The sequence below is a fragment of the Ylistrum balloti genome, unplaced genomic scaffold (genome assembly GCF_031769215.1).
Source record: "Ylistrum balloti isolate Yb309-2 unplaced genomic scaffold, AGI_CSIRO_Ybal_v1 Utg370006, whole genome shotgun sequence".
In the NCBI taxonomy this organism is placed as follows: domain Eukaryota; kingdom Metazoa; phylum Mollusca; class Bivalvia; order Pectinida; family Pectinidae; genus Ylistrum; species Ylistrum balloti.
In genome coordinates, this window is record NW_026782081.1 from 520,224 (window position 1) to 544,157 (window position 23,934).

At 36.6% G+C, this 23,934-nt stretch overlaps 1 protein-coding gene across 1 annotated transcript in view; it reads right to left on the bottom strand.

The window, feature by feature from the left end:
* The window catches only part of LOC132548143 (mucin-like protein), a 29,425-nt gene extending 9,108 nt beyond the window's left edge, over nt 1-20,317 (bottom strand). The window contains exons 1-22 of the mRNA XM_060211965.1: nt 20,284-20,317; nt 19,980-20,110; nt 18,876-19,202; nt 15,159-15,354; nt 12,511-12,785; nt 11,714-11,915; nt 10,798-11,043; nt 9,750-9,884; nt 9,138-9,335; nt 7,470-7,715; nt 7,079-7,193; nt 6,836-6,928; nt 6,182-6,348; nt 4,574-4,735; nt 4,177-4,296; nt 3,779-3,904; nt 3,222-3,344; nt 2,788-2,904; nt 2,418-2,669; nt 1,916-2,041; nt 1,035-1,160; nt 485-610 (exon numbers count right to left, since the gene is read on the bottom strand). Of these exons, the coding sequence (XP_060067948.1) occupies nt 485-610; nt 1,035-1,160; nt 1,916-2,041; nt 2,418-2,669; nt 2,788-2,904; nt 3,222-3,344; nt 3,779-3,904; nt 4,177-4,296; nt 4,574-4,735; nt 6,182-6,348; nt 6,836-6,928; nt 7,079-7,193; nt 7,470-7,715; nt 9,138-9,335; nt 9,750-9,884; nt 10,798-11,043; nt 11,714-11,915; nt 12,511-12,785; nt 15,159-15,354; nt 18,876-19,202; nt 19,980-20,110; nt 20,284-20,317 (3,643 nt within the window). The remainder of the gene's footprint in view (nt 1-484; nt 611-1,034; nt 1,161-1,915; nt 2,042-2,417; nt 2,670-2,787; nt 2,905-3,221; nt 3,345-3,778; nt 3,905-4,176; nt 4,297-4,573; nt 4,736-6,181; nt 6,349-6,835; nt 6,929-7,078; nt 7,194-7,469; nt 7,716-9,137; nt 9,336-9,749; nt 9,885-10,797; nt 11,044-11,713; nt 11,916-12,510; nt 12,786-15,158; nt 15,355-18,875; nt 19,203-19,979; nt 20,111-20,283) is intronic.
* Nucleotides 20,318-23,934: the final 3,617 nt, after the last annotated feature.

Consider the following 23,934-nt stretch of genomic DNA (forward strand, 5'->3'; position numbering starts at 1 on the left):
AAGATTTTTAGAAGTAAACTCAATATACAGGCTCCAAATCCTACAATGTATTTTTCTGAGAGAAAATGTACAATTATCTTACGCTTTCTAAATAATATGTCTAATCTTCTCAAACAGAAAAAAATAACAGTGGCAGTTTCCAACAAAGTTGTATGATAAATGTGTTTATCTATTTTTTTATTACGAATTATCCATTTATAGATAGAAAAGTACCTGCTTCCCTAACCTATAGTATTTTTACTTTTGTTTGGTAGGGAAGGGGCTGTTTCGAATATTATGATTTTGCATAAGATGTCAACAGACGACAGAAAAACTCTCAACATTGGGTATCAAGAAATGCACAATGATGAAGATTATTTAGTCAGAGTGATCTTATTGGGAGGTAATATAGTTCCTCCTCGTACGACCAACCCACCAATAATGACGTTGAGTAGCATTTAATAATCAAAAGTAAATAATAGCCATATAAATCTAGTTGACAAACCTTCGCATGTTTGTTGATCCGAGGTCAGTTGGTATCCATTTGGACAATAACATTCTGGATTACTTCCATTTAAACGACAGGCATAACTACAAGTTAGTCCAGAGAATGCCGCACACGTATCAGAGACTGAAATGGAGTGATTAATCTTACTAAACCAGTTATATAAGTAAACATATGTTACATAAGACAAATGATGAGAGTGAACAAAATATTAAGATAACATATTACTACAACAAGAACCAAGTTGACATGGTCTTAATTTAGTAATGTTTCATTGTGATATCAAATAGCACTTTAACACAATTTCATATTGGCTTTTTATCATACACATTACTATAATTATTATACCAAATCCCGTCCTTGAAAAGATGCGTTCAATGTAGAGTGATCCCTGTTTAATAGAGTTTACTGTGGAACGATGGTCAGATGAAACATACATTCGGAACTTGGTAACAATGGTCGTTTTCATAAGAAATAGCATGAGATTATACTTATGTAAACAAAAATATGGATTATTACGGAGTCCGATTAGTATAATGATGTGCTGTACCTTTGACACAAGTCTTCCTATCGGACGCCAGCTGGAAGCCATCCTCACAGAAACAGTTATAGCTTCCGTCTACATCCTTACAAATCTGAGTGCAGCCATGTGTGCCTATTGCGCATTCGTCTATGTCTGAATAAGAAAATAGGGAAATTCGCAATTGAAAAATATTTTTTCGGTAATGCTGTGTATAGTGTCTGTGAAGATTTATTGAAGGAAAGCTTTCAGATATTCGTTTCACTTTCTCGTCTTAAATGATAGTTATGAATGTATGTAAGGTATATAATTATACTGACAATGACACTTGTTAATATACTGAGAGTCAAAAGAGCCTTCCTTAATATTGCCCTACCTACCGCTAGCCTTTCGTGAAGCTTCATGACATACCTCATAATGTGCACCGATAAACCTTTCACGCATTTCATGCTTCAAAACCTTGATTCAGGTATCGGACAAAAATTGTCTGATATACACTTTACCACCCAGATAGGTGTCAATGTGTTTTTCGACCGTTGTAGTGAATTTGATGTAGACAACAGCACAGTGACCAATTATGGCAGCGTTATGGTGTAGTTGAGATCTGTCCACTATTGTAACGTCGTTCTCCATAATCGAATGCAAACTTAACAAATTCTAAAGTTATGAGTATTCATTATTCAACTTATGAATTTTCCGCCTCTTCACTTTGGACTCCCTCCTACCAAATTGATTATCACCTAGCGCTTAAAAAATGACTTCATCGTTACTCAAATGGAAGTTCTGAGTTAAATATTATTTCAAATAATACAAGAAATAGGAGGTTGCGATTCTTTTTCGTGCCTGTATTTATACATCACATTTATTTTTTCACAAGTCATGCCCATTCTCGTTTTTATAACGTTACTTACTTTTACAAAGGTTGGACCTATCGTTGACATAGCCTGTAAGGCACTGACATGTGAATCCCCCATCATTATCTTCACACACAGAGTTCGATGGGCAGTTATGTGTTTCTAGCTGACATTCGTTTATATCTGTAAGGAACACATAATGTAGTAGTGATCTGAAATATTTCAAACATTGCTTTGTGCACAAAATGAAAGGTAGTATGAGAGAAGTACCAAGATAAACGCAATTATGTTATATAATTATTGTTGACGTGTATAGTAGTATATGTAGACGGGACTCAGCGTTACTTTCTTTTTGGAAGTGATGGCTTTCTTTTCATTTTAGCTGTAATATATTTTTCATGTAAAGATATTACTTTGCCATTTTTGACATGCATTTTGTTCATTCATTGCTGTACACAGATAACTATAATGATTGATACTCATACTGGCTTATCTGACAAAATCCACATTTTCATTATGGGATGTACATGTCATGCATAGTTAAAGCTAAATGACTTACTGACACACGTGGTGTTGATTTTCTCATATCCACTGTAACAATTACACCTATAGAACCCATTGATGTTTTCGCACGTTTTGTCCGCCCCACAGATAAGTGGCTCATTTTTACACTCATTGATATCGTTGTTGCACTCGGGTCCAGTCCATCCTGACTTACAAACACATCCCGTCGCTGCATCACATTCAGACGCCCCTTCTCCACATGCACAGGTATTGGCACAATTTCGACCCCAATACGGGTAGTCACAGGCTAGATTAAAATGAAAACGCAAATTGTTAGGTCGATTTCAAGAGTATTTGTTAGTTTCATTAAATATATCAACAATACCATTCTTCATTTTCTCTACATCAAGTCAAGAAACATATACCTTTACAAGATGTTTTGTCTGGATCCAGAGAGTAACCTGGCAAACAACTGCACTCGTAACTTCCGATGTTGTTTGAACATTCCTGCTGACATATGTTTCTTTCACATTCATTAATATCTGAAGAAAAGCATATTAATATTTAGTGTTCTTTCCAATTAACATGTCAGAAGAATCTATTATATAAACATAGTTAATCATTTTGTTTTCTCAGAGATGTCAATATGTCTTCTTTAAAAACATACTCGTTGATGTCTCGTAACGCCATCTTTTTCAATGAATGTGACATATAGCATTTCGAACCAATGTTTGCCAAGTGTTAAAGCTATTTTAACTTTGATCAAAATTGATCATATTACATACATACAGGAGGCTCAGAAAGTATATAATTTCCTGAGTTACTATACAGTACAAACATAACTTGCAATGGCTCTTACCAACACAATTTTTTCTGGAAGCATCAAGTTCGTAGCCTCCAGGACATTCACATTCGAGATTTCCACTATCAGTGTTGTTAGAGCAGGCATAAGAACAGTTAAGGTCTTGGCAAACATCAACCACTGTAAAGAAAGGACAAAAAGGAATTGCTTAAAAGTCAGCAAAATTATAATTGATCAGACAATTACTATCGGATAACATTATTTCAAAACAAAAATATGACTTTATGTTTCACAATCATCCTTATACACTTTGTACCTAACAATCTATAAGTTTTGGTGTCTTGTGTAACTTGACAATGCATATGGAAAAATAATATCAATTAAAAAAACAGCTATTGTTTTCTGAAATATCTTATATAATTACTCTAATACTACGGTCGTAAACGTGTACTCAATTGTTTAAAATCTGTGTGATACTGTAACCATGCATTATTACATTTGTTCTCGTCGTTAATAATAGCAGTTGTCAGTTTCAGTTACATTTATATTAAGAATACATTTGCTAACTTTTCAACACTGTTGACCTACACTCATGTTATACAGAATATACTTGCCTTTGCTACAAGATCGTTCATCCGCTTGTATTTGGTAACCGAAGAAACAACCACAGGTGAAGCTACCCTCGTTGTTGTTGCACATTTGTTCACACCCATCCGTATCTTCGATACATTCGTTGATGTCTAAAGTTGTACAATGATACAAAGTCATTCAAACATTTCACACTTCATTTTGAGACGACAGCCTTTCCGCATTTACAAGCAAGGGTCTGCCGCTCGCAACATAGTTAACTTCTAATTTTAAGATGTTGATATTTTCAATCTCTACATGTGAATGTGAAATCAAGTCTAAAATCTTGTACGACATGATCTTGTTTATGTTGTAAATCTGTAAAATTGTGAACCTGTGATCATACTTGTCCTATCATTTTCTGTTATCATTTGAATATACATACCAGTACAAACACCTTGGAGTTCCCGATAACCAGGAAGACAGCTACACATAAAGCTCCCTTCCGTGTTGGTGCAGTTTTGGTTGCACATATTTACACTGGCATTCAGACACTCGTCAATGTCTGTAAACAATTTCATATGTAAATCAATTTCAAGTGAAGCAATTTCTGTTAGACACTTTTCTACAATAAATATAATATTTAAGCTATACTGTACCAGAAATATATACTAAGTTTGATGAAATCAAGAAAGAAATTGGAAATTTTAATTGCTTAAATTCCGGATACATAAGCAAAAAAATAATATGGTTTGCATGATTAATTTCGATTCCGACATATTAAGAGTTGATGTATACTTGTTATAAAGAGTAAAAAACCCAATTTCTGCGATTGCTCTTACCTTTGCATAAGCTCCCTACCGCTTCGAAACCAGCTGGACAATCGGAGCAGATAAATGGCGCTCCGTACATTACTTCCTCCTGCGGGGACAGGTCGGTACAGTTCCGGCGGACAGAACACGGGCTACCCGCACACCCGTCCACCTCCTGACTACAGTTTGCACCTTCATCATACGTGAGCGAATTATGGATTAATACAGCGATAATTAAAAAAAACAAGATCAGTGGATTATAAAATATTATATTTATCCTATTCGACACAGAAGTAAAATTGCATTCAAAAATATTGATATAAATGCCTATTCGACTTTGGATGTTTCAAGCTATCCAAGTCTATTTGCATTCATAGCACTAAAACTGCAATAAGCTGTGATATTTCTATACTAGCCCGTTGATATAATTATATTGCATTTCATATAACTTATCATTGTTTTGACACTTTCGAGATTTCTATTCAATTTCTCGATAAATGGCTTATCTGTCAGTTATTAGAATATACCAAATACCTTTATCAAGAACTGTGATTTAAGGCAATTAATATTGCTATGGAATTAAACATTTATTTAATCGTGTATAATCTGTTATGAAAAGGAATGATTCAACTGGATGTTCTTATCTATATTATATTGGCTACACGTGTATTTCGCTAACTCTTGATTTCGTGGATGAAGATAGCTCAATAAACCTACTTATTCTAATTTCTACAGTTTGTTGACATATGCATGTGCAGATTAAGAATGGTCAGGAAATCAATGAAAATATATCCCCCCAAAAATTAATGTTTTCACAGTATTTGAATGTTTCTATATAATATCCAAACTAACAAATGTTTTGGTATGGCTTCATACGATCTAATCTTTTATGTTCCACTTTAAAGATCAGTTTGGAAGTAAAGCTTTACGTACATATACAAAACAGCAAATTTTTGAAATCAAAAATACAATATTCCGCATTTTTGTCAATCGCTATATTGACATCTCAAATATATTTTGTTTTTTTAAATCAATATTCTGCTGAACTAATATGTTGTTGAAGTTGATGAGCAATAGTGGTCATGCGAGTAATGCCATTCAACTTAAGTGAAATAAGTTAATATTATTTATGATCTGACATCTTTCATTCCTGTTTGGTAGATTTATATGAGAGAAAATATTATATACATATTCCAAATATAATCATAGCATTAAGTAAATGAGTAAGTATATGAAACATGCCAAGTGGTAAATGTCTCCATTAAAACTCTGATGTTGGTAACATCTTAGATGAATTAGGAAGTAATGTTGGTAAGTGTAGATAAGCTGTAAACATGGGAAGAAATGCTGTAATATTGTAGACAATGTAAAAATATTATTTGCATGCCTACCTATATATTACTACATTTCATATTTCATTGTTCATAATCTAAATGTGAAACAAACGAACATGTTTTACGACTACACAAAAATATCGGATGTACCTTTATTTGTTCTTTGCAGCTAAAAATAAATTAGCAGGCAAAATATGACTTTTCGAATGCATAAATGCATGTATGCTTTCTTACATTTTTGCTCTTTTCATAAAAAAAAAAAAAACAAAAACAAAAACAAACAAAACTCTACATCGGTACGTACCTTCATAGCCAATATTGCAGTCACATGTGGCGTACTGAAAGTTATCGTTCGTGGTGGGTATTGTCTGGGTGTAGTTACACGTGCCATTGCCACTACACCCCGGACAGAGGATGATTTCCACCTCTAGCGGAGGGGCAGATATATTGTAATTGTCCACAGCTGTCAAACTGAAAGCACACGAATACCATCAAGGTAAACAACGACAATAATAAAAATATTTGCTTAATTCATATTAGTTAAAAAATAAAAGTGATTAAAAATGTCTAAATTTGAATCAACGTTATTATGAATTAACAACATTTCCGCGTTATTTATGAATTAACAACATTTCCGCGTTAGTTTAAAAAACGATGATGTTGACAGCGAACATTGTGAATGTGGAAAAAATAGTAACATTTACACAATCGATATAATAGCCTCAACATCGTAATGATCTGAGAGTGACAACAAAATATGTCAAATACTTAGCATATGTCGGAAGCTGATGTCACCAGCGCAACATGTGTATAAAGGGTGCAAACAAATGTTGATATCAACTGAGTACTCACTCCTTTTATCAACATAATTGATATTTGGTAAGTAAATTTAATCAAAATTAGTATCGGCGTTTCTTGTTAGTGAATGTTACATGGTTCCATTCACGATATTTCCTACCTAATGGACACTATATCAGTGTTTTCAGGAGTCCAGCTTACAAGCCCGGAAGTGTTGTCAAAACTGAAGTTGGCAACTGGTTGATTGATGATACTGTAAGGAAAATAATTATTTGGGTTTTAATACATCAACAAAATAGGGACATTTGACTGTTAAGAATGCTTACAATCTGACTTCTATAACCCTTGAAAAATAAAAATAAATCTGGAATTTTAGACAATTTCACCATAAAATTCTACATACACGAAAGATGGGGTGTCGGCGGGATCCGCATCGGAAGCTGTGACCGTGAAACTTGATAGTTTGCCGACCTCCGCAATCAGCGATGTGGTACCATTTACTACCGGCGGTGTGTTTCCTGTTACAAGCAATGCATTCAGTTATACATGTATATCAATACTGATAATTTCGGCCCCGACATCAGCGACAAGTCGAAGGTAGAAAGAACTGTATGATGCAGTTTTATTATTTGGCTCTACTGTATCTAATTCTAAATTTGTATTACAGCATGTTAATAAATTGTGTGCCTTTTGTACAAACTGTCCCTAGTATTTATATTATTTACTAATTCCACTTCAATTGAAATCCAATGGGACATTACGATTTACCCTTACTGTCGATATGTAATACCTACCCAAGATGTTGAGAGTATCTTCAGCCTCTGTCTCAATGTTTTTAGATACCATGGCAACATTTTGGTCATTCGTCACTAAATAGTCATAAATACATGCGTCGCTTTGGCTGCCACAAACCCGCTTGGCCTCCTCTATTTGGCTGGAATTAAAGTCCACTTGGAAAGCTGGTACAAACGAAGGATCGTTAAAAGTCGAAAATGTCTTTCCGAAATAGTCGAAACAAGACGTGGTCTCGTTAACAGCCCCTAAATGTGAAAAGAAATATATATTTAGTTGTTTGTGCGATCATTCTGGAAAAAAAGACGTCCTCGAAATTCTTCATGAAAGGAGTAGATCAGAACATTCTTAGTCGAGATAGGAAGAAAGAAAAACTGATGTAAGACAAAGATACAGCTTTCTCCTATTAGGGCTGTTAATGTTTACAAATTAAAATGAATGATGTTTATATACCCGTGTTTTTGTGCATTTCTATTCTGATGTTAACTGACAAAATGCCTGTGATGTATTTTCTGTCAGAACAAGTAAAAATGTTACTGATCCTTCTATCTACGATATGTTCGATACAGCGATATGAGAGAGATACACTTTTCCGGTCTACGATCTCCTTGATGTTAAGACCTGATACATTATGTGAGAGATATTCTTCTCTGGTCTACGTTCTGCTCAGCTGACTAGGCCCGATACATTATGTGAGAGATATTCTTCTCTGGTCTACGTTCTGCTCAGCTGACTAGGCCCGATACATTATGTGAGAGATATGACCCTTCGGTCTGCAATCTGAATGATTGGCAAAGTCTTTACAGACAGAGGTTCTCCACACCTAACAACGGATGAGATATTTATAACTCAGCGGTCAGTTTCCTTGGCATCTCGGCTTATTAAAGATAATTAGTATAACCGGGTTGAGAGGCGATCGCTGCCCATGCAACCCTTCTTGTGTTGATCATTCTCATGCGAGAAAAGAAGTGAGCTCACAGTACTAAATAACTGTGCATTTCTCATTAAAAGACAATCGGTCGTTTGAGATTTGTAAATATAATTATCACAAATAATTAGCCGGTCCTAACACGTGTACGTCGCCGTACACCTGTGGTAAAAATGATGAAGGGTTGCATTTCATATTGGCCTTGACCATTACATGTGTCGACATCGTCAATAACATACATATGCCCACATTAAACGTGAAATTGACCTCATGCCTATCACCTAATTGATAGATATTTGAAAACCCGTGGAATTTAAGCACCACAAAAATGTTTGCTTTTACAGTAGTGTCTTATACTATCTTTGATGTTTTTACCTTTACAGAATAAAACACTGATAATTTTTTTTTCTGACGCAGGTTCCAGTCACATTTGTTGTCCTTTACAAACTGTTCTGTATTAACCGGCCATTAAGAATATACTAAAACTGATAATAATAGGAAAAGTATTTGCATGGCTTAACACTATAAATACAAAATTACAAAAAGGAAACATTATGAGAAATGTACAAAAAGACGCATTTCAATGAACAAAGTAGATAAAAGGAATGCTGACAGATAACAAAAAGGTCAATTCAGCAAAAATGAATGAATCATGTCTTTGATAGTGTAAATAATAATAATATTTGGCTTCAACGTCAACATCAATACCATAACATGACTCAAATCACTTATCAATACTTACATGTTTGACCGTAATCGAAAATCTCCTTCTCAGTCATGTTAACGTTAGGAAGAATTGTGCCGTTTGGAAAGATAAAATCGTCGTTGGGGTTACCATTGAAGTTTCCCAGTAACCCAGTCAACGAGCCTCTAAAGCCTTCGGGGATGGAAGGCGAAATGGACAACATCCGTGCGCTCACTTGGAAGCGCAATGAAATGTCTTTAACAGAAATGAAATAAAGGATACGTTAATGTTGTTAATAAATGAAAATAGATATGTATAAATATAACAAAAAAAAAAAAAAAAAAGAAAGAAAGAAAAGAGCAAGGACAAGAGAGACGATCTTTGATAAATTACTAAAAATCAACTAAAAGCCAACACGACAACTTTACATTTAAATACGAATTCGCACAAAATAAATATATCTGATTCCTCGTGTCAATTAGTTAATTATTATGACAAATTAATTTGATAAAAGATAAGATATAATGTTTATACCGTAGGATTGATGTAAACTTTTCGTATTGGACAATGACTTCATGCTCGTATATATATACATATATATAGATTAGACATTACCCGTGAAACATCATATAGTTATCTTTGGTTTCGCTAATGTTTTGTTAAACTTACCGGAGTTGATGAGTCCCAGGAAAAGAGTATCCTCAAGTCGCACTGCATTAATCTGATTTTTAACAATGGTACTGAAATTTGTGTTGTTATAGAAAGGAAAAGTGAAGTCCCGTCCATCCAAATATATTTCCATAGCTACAAAATATAAAAATGACGAGTCATTGAAACTTTGTCTTGTTTTCGTTGGACAGCGTAGGTATATCACGAGGTCTAGGGAATAGGGATGTCTCGAGATGATGTGAGATCGAAGGCACAGGACTGTCACAGTGTCATGGGTTTTAGGGAATAATTCTGTACCGGTTCTAATGTTCCGGACTGTCGCGAGCGAGGTTAAGGGCAAGTAGCAGTCAAGTCTGACGTGAGGTCAATGGCATAGGACTGTTCCGATCTGTTGTGAGGTCAAGGGCATAGGACTGTTCCGATCTGTTGTGAGGTCAAGGGCAAAGGACTGCTGAGATCTGTCGTGAGGGTCATGGCATAATACTGTTCCGATCTGTCGTGAGGTCAAGAAACTTAGAGCTGTTTGGATCTGTAATTAGTGGAAAAGCATAGTACTGTTCCGATCTGTCATGAGGTTAAAAGAATAGGACTGTTCCGATCTGTCGTACGGTCTAGAGCGTGGGACTTTTCCAGTCTGTGGTGAGGTAAAAGGCTGAGGCCTGTGTTGCTATGTCGTGAGGTCTAGGACTTGGGACTGTTCCAGACTATTGTAAGGCCTTAGGGTTGTTGGAGTCTCGGTTTGGCGCGAGGTCTGGGACGTAAGCATCTCAAATTGTTGTGAAGTCTAGGGAGTAAAACGGTCTGTCTGGAGGATATGATAGTAGCAGTCCACTGTGAAGTCTTTGTTTTGCTTTCATGATCAGTCCCTATCTTTCAGTATACGTTTTTTACTATAGTGACGTAAGATTTATATATCAACAGTGAATGCATACCCTGCATTGAATAAAGGTAACGAAGATATGATTTTTAAAATGATTCAGAAACTCTGAAAAAAATAATCACGAACGAAATGAAAGGAAAGTACGCAGTTAAACGAGTGAGGTCTTACTTGTTTTATCTTGGGATAGCTGCACCTGGAACGAAACGTTGGCGTTGAAATCTTTGCCGGCAAACGCCGTGAAAACTGTTGCTCTGAGGTCTGTTCCATTTTCTGACGTGGCCTGTCCAGTGCGAGCCTGCAGTTCCAGACTATGGTTCCCGTTGCTGACTTTGAGCATAATATACTCTCCTTTACCATTGAATGTGAATGTTTTCCCATCCAGAGAGGTGAAATGAGGATCCCCGTACATGAAACCTGGACGTTAACAATTTAGTAATTATTCGTATGGCCTCTATAGTTGTAAATTTGTGTTGAACTATTATACAATATGCAAGTATTTGGCAGCACTTGTGAACCTATGACTAAACGTTTCAAATCTAAAAACACTGTTTCCAGCCATAGGTCGAAACGGTTGTACACGGTCAATAAGAAAACTATAATTATTTCTATTTTCTTTCACTTTTCTGCTTCTTCAAGAAATCTTATGGAAGCATAGTCTTCATTGAGCAGTGGATCTAAACACGCCAATATTTCTTGAATATACGTTTACTTCAAAAGATACATAACCCAGACTCTACTAACGACAGTGCTGACAGTGCTTTTTAACATATATTTTCTTCATTTTTACTAGACGATCTGTCCCGTTTCAAACATTGAAAATGAAAACGGACAGAAGTGGCTGGACTTATTTCCACTACTATTCCGCTCACTAAACAAAAGCATAGTGTAAAATAGACCAAAAAACACCATGAATACAAAATGTAAAAGTATGCTTGAGTACATATCATAAATTCGTGTGGTATTCGCTATTAAATGAAAATGATGACAATTAAAAACGTCCTTCTCTTGTTCCATTTTACTTAGAAGAATTTCAAATAGAACATATCATGCATATTGTAATATGTTTATCTCGGCCATGACTTACCAACAATTAAGAGAACGACGACCCGACACTGCTTTGTGATTGGCCGAAGTCTCCGCCAATAGCGACAGCCGTTCGTTTCTGTACAGCACTGTCTTCTGGGAATGTTATCTTGGGCATCGAAGCCAGGCAATAGCGGATGTCTCGCAAGGAAACGAGACTCTTCTCGAATTAAAAATCCGAACTGGCTGGTGTAGCAACATTCCTAGAGATACAAATGTTATTAAATCATTCTTATATTCTTAACGGCTCATCAACGCACAAATGGACATCAGAATCAACAAATGGTGATTGCATTAACATACAATTTTTGTGTGTCACAATGTTCAATAAGAACCTATTTATATATATATAGTTGTATTTAGCAAGGTACATATATTGTATGAAAGGGTTCTGGAAATTATTAAGAATTTGGCATAAATTTTCATAATTTCCGCGCCGAAGTCAGATGAAGAATTCGTTATTTGGAAAAATTCTTATTCTAATGCCGTAAAGATCTTAGCTTAAGTATACTGGATATGAGATTTCAATGAAATCGCAGAATACATTCAATATATTAACATGTGGCACCGGGTCGAAATATTTAAAGATTGTAAAAAAAAAACCACACAAGTGAATAAAATCTTTAAATACAAATTTAGAGTTAGATACAGTGGAGCCAAATTACGACTTAAACTGCATCCTACAGCTGTTTCGTCATTCTCGTAAGTGATGTTAAGGGCCTGTGTAGCCATAGATTACTTTTACGCGTCCACTGTAAGACTACTGACTTATTACCACCAAAGGCCAGTTTTACTTACTCTGGTCGACGGAAAGATACTCGTTAATAACCCGGACACACAGTACATTCCATCTCGGATGTAGGCAGGTAGAACTGAAAACCGCCAGTCCAAGATTCGCGTTAAGAAATCACAGGGACACATCGTGGTGGCGTCAGGAACGAAATTGGCGAATGGATCTGGGTTTTCCACAGTTCCAGCAAGATTGCCACTGTACCAGTTCAGACATTCTAAAAGTGGAGTTGTGCCTTGGGCATCAGATGGAGTTATCTCGTAGAAGTAGAACCCAGAAAGATCTGAAATAGAAATTACAATCCTGTGAGGGTCATAAATTTAAATCGTACATGAGGACCTGAAATGCTAGTCTCAAGTGATATACTTGTATAATAATGGTCTTTTTTTCTTTTACTGATCTTTCTGAGTCATACAATACTTACACTGATTTCTGGAGGTCATACTAAACTTTCACTGGTTTCTCTACCCTAATATTTTTATCATTAAAAAAAATATACTACAAACTCTGGTTTCCTCAAGTAATACTACAAACACCGGTTTCCTCCGGTAATAATACAAACACTGGTTTCCTCAAGTAATACTACAAACACCGGTTTCCTCCGGTAATACTACAAACACTGGTTTCCTCCGGTAATACTACAAACACTGGTTTCCTCAAGTAATACTACAAACACTGGTTTCCTCCGGTAATACTACAAACACTGGTTTCCTCCGGTAATACTACAAACACTGGTTTCCTCAAGTAATGCTACAAACATCGGTTTCCTCCAGTAATGCTACAAACACCGGTTTCCTCAAGTAATGCTACAAACACCGGTTTCCTCCAGTAATACTACAAACACTGGTTTCCTCAAGTAATACTACAAACACTGGTTTCCTCTAGTAATACTACAAACACCGGTTTCCTCCAGTAATACTACAAACACCGGTTTCCTCCAGCAATGCTACAATAACACGTGTCGCTCTCCATTGATGCACACTACCAATGGTTTTCTTCAGACCATGATTCATTAAGACTATGATTCACCTCACAGTTATATTGTTTTTTCTATCTACATTGCACTTGCACTGGTTTACTTTACTAACACTTTTAAATATCACTTGTTTCTCTGACCCACGCCAAAGATTCACTATTTATATGCTAATCTCTCACTTGTCTTTCCACGTCATGCTATACTCTACAAAATCACTTTTTAATTCAAAAGTTCCATCCTTAGAATCGTCAAATTTTGTAAAAATGTAGTTAAACAACATGTCAACATAATCATAATCCAAATTCAACAAAGAGGAAAGTTTTAAATAAACTGATATATAGTCACCAAACAAGTTTCATGTCAGGGCGATATATAGGGGAATATCCCTACTCTCGACAGATTTTAAGGAAGCGTTTAATTCTGTTTCATGGGTGTTTATTGAAAAGATATTGAATCATTTTAATTTTGGAAATGATATCAATAGATGGTTTAAGACGCTTCATTATAAGGTTTGTTTATCAATAAATAAGGATGGTAATATCTCAGTTCCTATCAACATTCAAGGCGACCCAAAGACGATATTGCTGCAAAATTGAAGAAATGAAAATATTTAGACGATCCAAGTGGAAAATGTGCCTGTTTTGAATTTACAGTATGCCGATGACGCTGGCTTAGTGCTAGATGGTTCTCAAATAACTTGAAGGGAGTCTGTTAATGAAGTAAATGGTTTTTCAAAGATCTTGGCTTAACACCAATGTTGACGAGACAAATACACTACAAGAATTTCTTGATCTATGAAGAGTTAGCACAAACTTTCTTCAATACCATGACTTAGTATCGGCTAAGGTTCAAAAGACATCTACCAATGTCTCATTACACCAGAACCAGTGCCAACAGGTATGAACAAATGGGAGAACTCTTTTTTATTTAGTTAAAAAGGGGAACAAAGATGTTTGAAATTCCCTTTAAAGTCTCAAGTTTCGGGTCAGAATTATACACCATATCCTGGTTACAAACACCTTTCTTTTTAAAATAAAAAATTCTTCTGATTCACTATGTACTTTTTGTAATGATGAACCAGAAACATTAATTCGCTGCTTTTGGGAATGTAGAGAAGTGCAAGGATTATTACAGGAATTTGAAAATTTTTCTATAAAGAATCGTTTCTATTTTGAATCACATCATCATATGCTAGTTCAGTTGATAATGAAATCTTAATTTTTATTTAACATAATATTTTTTGAGCTAGATTTTTCGACAAAGCTTTACATATTGATGCTCTTGTTAATGTTATTAAGGATCATTATATTGTTCAAAAGTTTTCAAACTTTAAAATTGGTGAAAAGAAAAACAAAACTTTTGACATAAATTGGAGGAAGTGGAAGTAATTAATATACTTGTCAGTCTATACGTTTTTCTGTTCATTCACTTTGCATTGCGATTAAATCTGTTTTCTTGTGTATATATTTTTTCCCTTCTCAATCACAACAGTTAAAAAACCTTTCCGCAGAGCTTAACAGTGCACCAAATTTGAGTCAATCCAAGTAGGTAAGGAAGTCACGTTCTTAACTAAGAACAAGGTATACAACAACGGAACCAACAGGCAAACTAACGAGCATCAAACACGTTCAGCTTGACATCCTTTACTAAATTTTGTTTGGGAGATTTCTTCACACATACCCTGATTTCCTCGCCAGACATCCATCTGCGCAGCTGAGCGTTGGAATGAATTCTGATTCTGCTCGATCATTGTTCCCAGTTTGTAGCCGATCGAAATCTGTCTGCCGATTGTTGGTACCATCAAGAAGTTGTTATACACTGTCATATAGTAGGAGTTAATGCCGTTTGTTGTGATAACTGCCTGGAAGGATAATTTCTGGGGACAAAAACAAACATATGTATTTTTATGTCATTAGATAGTTTCGCGTGACTTTAAAGTACTATTATTGTTATGGAAACAATACCATAGTGATAATTTAATTGCCGATGAAATAAAAATAAAAAAAACAACAAAAAAATAGACTGTTGGAATTAATAGACACAATCGAGACGGCCTTCGATAACAGAGACAATTTAGATATAAGTGGTTTAAAAAATACACTTTTGGAAGGGGTAGCACGTGGTTATAGGTAGATAAAACCCGATAAAGGTTAACGTACCAGCTGACGCCGTAAACCTTACTGGAATTACTAAATAAAATGAAAAATTAGTGCAAGAACCGAGAAAAACCAAGATTCCGCGCAATATTTTGACATACGAATAAAGAGTTTGATCGTACTAACAGGAAATGTAAAAAAAATCTATCAAAGGACTCCAAAAGTTGTCAAATGAAAAAAAAAAGATGTATATGTATATATAAATATATATACAAAATAAAGCATGACATATGTTAATAGCATACAGAATAAATCATGACACATGCAAATAGCATACAAAATAAAGCATGACACATGTAAATAGCATACAAAATAAAGCATGACAAGTGTAAATAACATACAGAATAAAGTATGACACATGTAAATATAACACAGAATAAAGCATGACACATGTAAATAACATACAGAATAAAGCATGACAAGTGTAAATAACATACAGAATAAAGTATGACACATGTAAATAGCACACAGAATAAAGCATGACACATGTAAATAGCACACAGAATAAAGCATGACAAGTGTAAATACCACACAGAATAAAGCATGACACATGTAAATAGCACACAGAATAAAGCATGACACATTTAAATAGCACACAGAATAAAGCATGATATATGTAAATAGCACACAGAATAAAGCATGACACATGTAAATAACATACATAATACAGCATGACAAGTGTAAATAACATACAGAATAAAGCATGACACGTGTAAATAACCTAAAGAATAAAGCATGACACATGTAAATAGCACACAGAATAAAGCATGACACATGTAAATAGCACACATCATAAAGCATGACACGTGTAAATAACCTAAAGAATAAAGCATGACACATGTAAATAGCACACAGAATAAAGCATGACACGTGTAAATAACCTAAAGAATAAAGCATGACACATGTAAATAGCACACAGAATAAAGCATGACACATGTAAATAGCACACATCATAAAGCATGACACGTGTAAATAACCTAAAGAATAAAGCATGACACATGTAAATATCACACAGAATAAAGCATGATACATGTAAATAACATACAGAATACAGCATGACACGTGTAAATAACCTAAAGAATAAAGCATGACACATGTAAATAGCACACAGAATAAAGCATGATATATGTAAATAGCACACAGAATAAAGCATGACACATGTAAATAGCACACGGAATAAAGTATGACTCTTATAAATAACATACAGAATACAGCATGACACATGTAAATAACATACAGAATAAAGCATGATGGGTGGTCGGGTGACGCAATAGTAACGCACTCGCCTTTCACCTAGCCGTTCGGAGGTCGACTTATGGACGTGACTTATGAACGAACGTGAAAAGGTATAGAAACGACATGTTTAATGATAATTACTAGAAAATACGGACAAGCATGTCTAGATAGAGAGTAGAAACGATCTGTCTAATGATAATGACCAGAAAATACGGGAAAACGTGACTAGATAGAGAGTAGAAACGGTCTGTTTAATGATAATAACCAGAAAATACGGGAAAACGTGACTAGATAGAGAGTAGAAACGGTCTGTTTAATGATAATAACCAGAAAATACGGGAAAACGTGACTAGATAGAGAGTAGAAACGGTCTGTTTAATGATAATAACCAGAAAATACGGGAAACCGTGACTAGATAGAGTGCAGAAACGATCTGTTTAATGATAATAACCAGAAAATACGGGAAACCGTGACTAGATAGAGAGTAGAAACGGTCTGTTTAATGATAATAACCAGAAAATACGGGAAAACGTGTCTAGATAGAGAGTAGAAACGGTCTGTTTAATGATAATAACCAGAAAATACGGGAAAACGTGTCTAGATAGAGAGTAGAAACGGTCTGTTTAATGATAATAACCAGAAAATACGGGAAACCGTGACTAGATAGAGAGTAGAAACGGTCTGTTTAATGATAATAACCAGAAAATACGGGAAACCGTGACTAGATAGAGAGTAGAAACGGTCTGTTTAATGATAATAACCAGAAAATACGGGAAACCGTGACTAGATAGAGAGTAGAAACGGTCTGTTTAATGATAATAACCAGAAAGTACGGGAAACCGTGACTAGATAGAGAGTAGAAACGGTCTGTTTAATGATAATAACCAGAAAATACGGGAAAACGTGTCTAGATAGAGTGCAGAAACGATCTGTTTAATGATAATTACCAGAAAATACGGGAAAACGTGACTAGATAGAGTGCAGAAACGATCTGTTTAATGATAATTACCAGAAAATGACAACACCGTTTTTGTAAAGATAGATTTCATAGCATAATTTTGCCTAAAGAAAAAAGTCAGTAAATATAAATATCTAATTTTGTGGAGGACGAAAAAGTTTTTCAATTAATTGTGATTTTTACAGTGCCCTCAAATATTTAATTTGTGTTGAAGCGGAATAAAAACATGCAGTAAAATTTGATGTATTTTGAAAAAATATTGAAGTATTTCGTAACAAAATTTTTATATAGATTTAGTAATGAAGTAATGATATAGATATAAGACAGGAGGACAGACTTCATGATTAAGTAATGTTATAGATATAAGACAGGAGGACAGACCTCATGATTAAGTAATGTTATAGATATAAGACAGATGGACAGACGTCATGATTAAGTAATGTTATAGATATAAGACAGATGGACAGACTTCATGATGAAGTAATGATATAGATTTAAGACAGGAGGACAGACGTCATGATTAAGTAATGTTATAGATGTAAGACAGATGGACAGACTTCATGATTAAGTAATGTTATAGATGTAAGACAGATGGACAGACTTCATGATTAAGTAATGTTATAGATATAAGACAGATGGACAGACTTCATGATTAGGTAATGTTATAGATATAAGACAGGCGGACAGACTTCGTGATGAAGTAATGTTTTAGATGTAAGACAGGAGGACAGACCTTGTGATGAAGTAATGTTAACCAAAATATGACATGCAACTTACTAATCTTTTCCTGAGGGTTGAGATTCCCCTATCTCACTTAAAAGGGGATGAATGATCCTTAGCTATACGTTTTCATTTTCACAGTACTTTGCATCGTCGACGTGACATTACAGATATGAAAAGTTTACTAGATAGTTGACACGACAGATGTTATAAATCGAACACATACCGGTATCACAGATTATATAAATATCACTAAGTCAGCATAAACAAAAACAAAACAATAAGTGGTATCATTGACAATATGAAGCTATGCTGAGACATGCGTACCTCGCTGGCTTCAGCAGCTGAAACTTCCGGATGGACATTTAGCCACGTGACTACGAGTGACCAGATGGAAATGTAGTTTGAATGGGCTTTGTACTTTCGTACTATCTGGTCAATGGAATCGAGGTTCTGGTTGAAGAGGGTTAGGTTAGTTTCAGGTCGGATATTGTTCTTATCATAGAGCTGGTAGTAGATTCGGGTATCACTCAGCTGGCCTACATCCATCCAGAAAGGTGCGAACAGGTCAACGTTTAAGGAGAGGGAAGAGAAATCTTCGGGATTCAGCGATACGAAAATTGAATTAAGAGAAATGATGCCATTAGAGTCAATCTGGAAAGAAAAAAACAAATTGTATGGGTTGTTCAACTTATTGTAGCATAAACACAGAAGATATTGATATTCATTTTCTTAAAATCACTTGTTTTATCGCAAGGTAATCCTGACTTTATACAATCTTTTAATGCTTTTATGCGTGGATATTCTAAAGTTGGAAAAAACTGCATATGTGATAAGCCTTTAGTAGTTCCATAGATATAAATATATATTTATAAATTTGTGTTGCTGAAACTTTTATTGCAAAACGGATTGAGAACTTCCAGCCTGTGGGTTGAATAAAAATATCTTTTCATACAAAATTCAAAATTTCCAATCAGACTTGAATGTTAAAGAAAAACCACACTTAGATTATTAATAAAGTAATCTTTAAAAAAAACAAAAAAAAAACAAAAAAAAAAAACCCCAAAAACACGGGAAACTTCGTCACTCTCCGTGAAAATGTACCGTTTATTTTTTACAACAAAGATAAAGATACACGATTTGGTTTAAGGTCATGAAATTTATCGAAAATGTACTACTCATGATATGTTTCAAAACTACTGTATAACACACTTCCTTTGCTTTAAAATAAATTTCAATTAACACCATTCCCACACTGCCGATTAGAATTACATATATATATTTGTTATCTTACGAAGAGTTCTAAAATGTATATTTTGCTTTCATATTGAATACAATTATCTGAACACATAATTGCGAGTCTGTTTGAGGCTGATTTCAGGGCATATTTGTTGATTTTAATTATAATGCAGCAATCTTATGTTGACTTACATAGAAATTGTTAAAATCATTGTCGGTAGTGGCCAACGGTACGGTTGGCGTTACTAAATTAGATGATCCCTCTGCTGTCAATAACGTATCGCCTTCCTCTTGTCCGAATGCAAAGAATCCGGCAGATGTAGCTGGAGAAAAGTTTTAAAAAAATAAAAGCACAAATATTGTGTATACATTCATCACTTAGTTGCAATCAACATGCTTGAAATTAGAAAACACCACTTCCTGATGGCGATACATCTCCTGTCGTGTTGGTCATACCAAAATACCACCCGTCGTGTTGATTATACCAAAACATCACCGTCATGTTGGTCATACCAAAAAATCACCGTCATGTTGGTCATACCAAAACATAACCCGTCGTGTTCGTCATACATAAACATCACCCGTCGAGTTGGTTATACCAAAATATCACCGTCATGTTGGTCATACCAAAATATCATCCGTCGTGTTGGTTATACCAAAATATCATCCGTCGTGTTGGTTATACCAAAATATCACCCGTCGTGATGGTTATACCAAAACATCACCGTCATATTGGTCATACCAAAATATCACCCGTCGTGATGGTCATACCAAAACATCACCGTCATGTTGGTCATACCAAAATATCATCCGTCGTGTTGGTTATACCAAAATATCACCGTCATGTTGGTCATACCAAAATATCATCCGTCGTGTTGGTCATACCAAAATATCATCCGTCGTGTTGGTCACACCAAAATACCACCCGTCTTGTTGGTTATGCCAAAATATCACCCGTCTTGTTGGTCACACCAAAACACCACCCGTCGTGATGGTCATACCAAAATATCACCCGTCGTGTTGGTTATACCAAAATATCACCCGTCTTGTTGGTCACACCAAAACACCACCCGTCGTGATGGTCATACCAAAATATCACCCTCCCGATACGAAAAAACCCATTAAAGCATTACTATAAATTTGTCTAAGGCCATTTGAAAATAATCCCGCTTACATGTTGGTGAAGTTGTAGAAGTTGTTGTAGTAATATCTGCAGTAGTTGTAGGAGCCGTTGTTGTAGTAATATCTGCAGTAGTTGTAGGAGCCGCTGTTGTAGTAATATCTGCAGTAGTTGTAGGAGCCGCTGTTGTAGTAATATCTGCAGTAGTTGTAAGTACCGCTGTTGTAGTAATATCTGCAGTAGTTGTAGGACCGACTGTTGTAGACTCTGTTGGACCAGTAGTAGTTGTAGGACCGGTTGTTGTAGACTCTGTTGGACCAGAAGTAGTTGTAGGACCGGTTGTTGTAGACTCTAGAGGACCAGTAGTAGTTGTAGGACCGGTTGTTGTAGACTCTGTTGGACCAGTAGTAGTTGTAGGACCGGTTGTTGTAGACTCTGTTGGACCAGTAGTAGTTGTAGGACCGGTTGTTGTAGACTCTGTTGGTCCAGTAGTAGTTGTAGGACCGGTTGTTGTAGACTCTGTTGGACCAGTAGTAGTTGTAGGACCGGTTGTTGTAGACTCTGTTGGACCAGTAGTAGTTGTAGGACCGGTTGTTGTAGACTCTGTTGGACCAGTAGTAGTTGTAGGACCGGTTGTTGTAGACTCTGTTGGACCAGTAGTAGTTGTAGGACCGGTTGTTGTAGACTCTGTTGGACCAGTAGTAGTTGTAGGACCGGTTGTTGTAGACTCTGTAGGACCAGTAGTAGTTGTAGGACCGATTGTTGTAGACTCTGTTGGACTTGTAGGACCGGTTGTTGTAGACTCTGTTGGACCAGTAGTAGTTGTAGGACCGGTTGTTGTAGACTCTGTAGGACCAGAAGTAGTTGTAGGACCGGTTGTAGACCGGTTGTAGACAGTAGTAGTTGTCTAGGACCGGTTGTTGTAGACTCTGTGGACCAGTAGTAGTTGTAGGACCGGTTGTTGTAGACTCTGTTGGACCAGTAGTAGTTGTAGGACCGGTTGTTGTAGACTCTGTTGGACCAGTAGTAGTTGTAGGACCGGTTGTTGTAGACTCTGTTGGACCAGAAGTAGTTGTAGGACCGGTTGTTGTAGACTCTGTTGGACCAGTAGTTGTAGGAGTTGTTGTAGACCAGTTGTAGTTGTAGGACCGGTTGTGTAGACTCTGTTGGACCAGTAGTAGTTGTAGGACCGGTTGTTGTAGACTCAGTAGTAGTTGTAGGACCGGTTGTGTAGGACCAGTAGTAGTTGTAGGACCGGTTGTTGTAGACTCTGTTGGACCAGTAGTAGTTGTAGGACCGGTTGTTGTAGACTCTGTTGGACCAGTAGTAGTTGTAGGACCGGTTGTTGTAGACTCTGTTGGACCAGTAGTAGTTGTAGGACCGGTTGTTGTAGACTCTGTTGGACCAGTAGTAGTTGTAGGACCGGTTGTTGTAGACTCTGTTGGTCCAGTAGTGGTTGTAGGACCGGTTGTTGTAGACTCTGTTGGACCAGTAGTAGTTGTAGGACCGGTAGTAGGTTGTTGTAGACTCTGTTGGACCAGTAGTAGTTGTAGGACCGGTTGTTGTAGACTCTGTTGGACCAGTAGTAGTTGTAGGACCGGTTGTTGTAGACTCTGTAGGACCAGTAGTAGTTGTAGGACCGGTTGTTGTAGACTCTGTTGGACCAGTAGTAGTTGTAGGACCGGTTGTTGTAGACTCTGTTGGACCAGTAGTAGTTGTAGGACCGGTTGTTGTAGACTCTGTTGGACCAGTAGTAGTTGTAGGACCGGTTGTTGTAGACTCTGTAGGACCAGTAGTAGTTGTAGGACCGGTTGTTGTAGACTCTGTTGGACCAGTAGTAGTTGTAGGACCGGTTGTTGTAGACTCTCTAGTAGTTAGGACCAGTAGTAGTTGTAGGACCGGTTGTTGTAGACTCTGTTGGACCAGTAGTAGTTGTAGGACCGGTTGTTGTAGACTCTGTTGGACCAGTAGTAGTTGTAGGACCGGTTGTTGTAGACTCTGTTGGACCAGTAGTAGTTGTAGGACCGGTTGTTGTAGACTCTGTAGGACCAGTAGTTGTTGTAGGACCGGTTGTTGTAGACTCTATAGGACCAGTAGTAGTTGTAGGACCGGTTGTTGTAGACTCTGTTGGACCAGTAGTAGTTGTAGGACCGGTTGTTGTAGACTCTGTTGGACCAGTAGTAGTTGTAGGACCGGTTGTTGTAGACTCTGTAGGACCAGAAGTAGTTGTAGGACCGGTTGTTGTAGACTCTGTTGGACCAGTAGTAGTTGTAGGACCGGTTGTTGTAGACTCTATAGGACCAGTAGTAGTTGTAGGACCGGTTGTTGTAGTTGGTCCAGTTGTAGTTGTAGGACCGGTTGTTGTAGTTAGTTGTGGTTGTGTAGGACTTGTTGTAGACTCTGTTGGACCAGTAGTAGTTGTAGGACCGGTTGTTGTAGACTCTGTTGGTCCAGTAGTAGTTGTAGGACCGGTTGTTGTAGACTCTGTAGGACCAGTAGTAGTTGTAGGACCGGTTGTTGTAGACTGTAGGACCGGTTGACTGTAGACTCTAGGACCAGTAGTAGTTGTAGACTCTGTTGGACCAGTTGTAGGACCGGTTGTTGTAGACTCTGTTGGACCAGTAGTAGTTGTAGGACCGGTTGTTGTAGACTCTGTTGGACCAGTAGTAGTTGTAGGACCGGTTGTTGTAGACTCTGTTGGACCAGAAGTAGTTGTAGGACCGGTTGTTGTAGACTCTGTTGGACCAGTAGTAGTTGTAGGACCGGTTGTTGTAGACTCTGTTGGACCAGTAGTAGTTGTAGGACCGGTTGTTGTAGACTCTGTTGGACCAGTAGTAGTTGTAGGACCGGTTGTTGTAGACTCTGTAGGACCAGTAGTAGTTGTAGGACCGGTTGTTGTAGACAGTAGTAGTTGTCTGACTCTTAGGACCAGTAGTAGTTGTAGGACCGGTTGTTGTAGACTCTGTTGGACCAGTAGTCAGACCAGTAGTAGTTGTAGGACCGGTTGTTGTAGTAGTTGTAGGACCG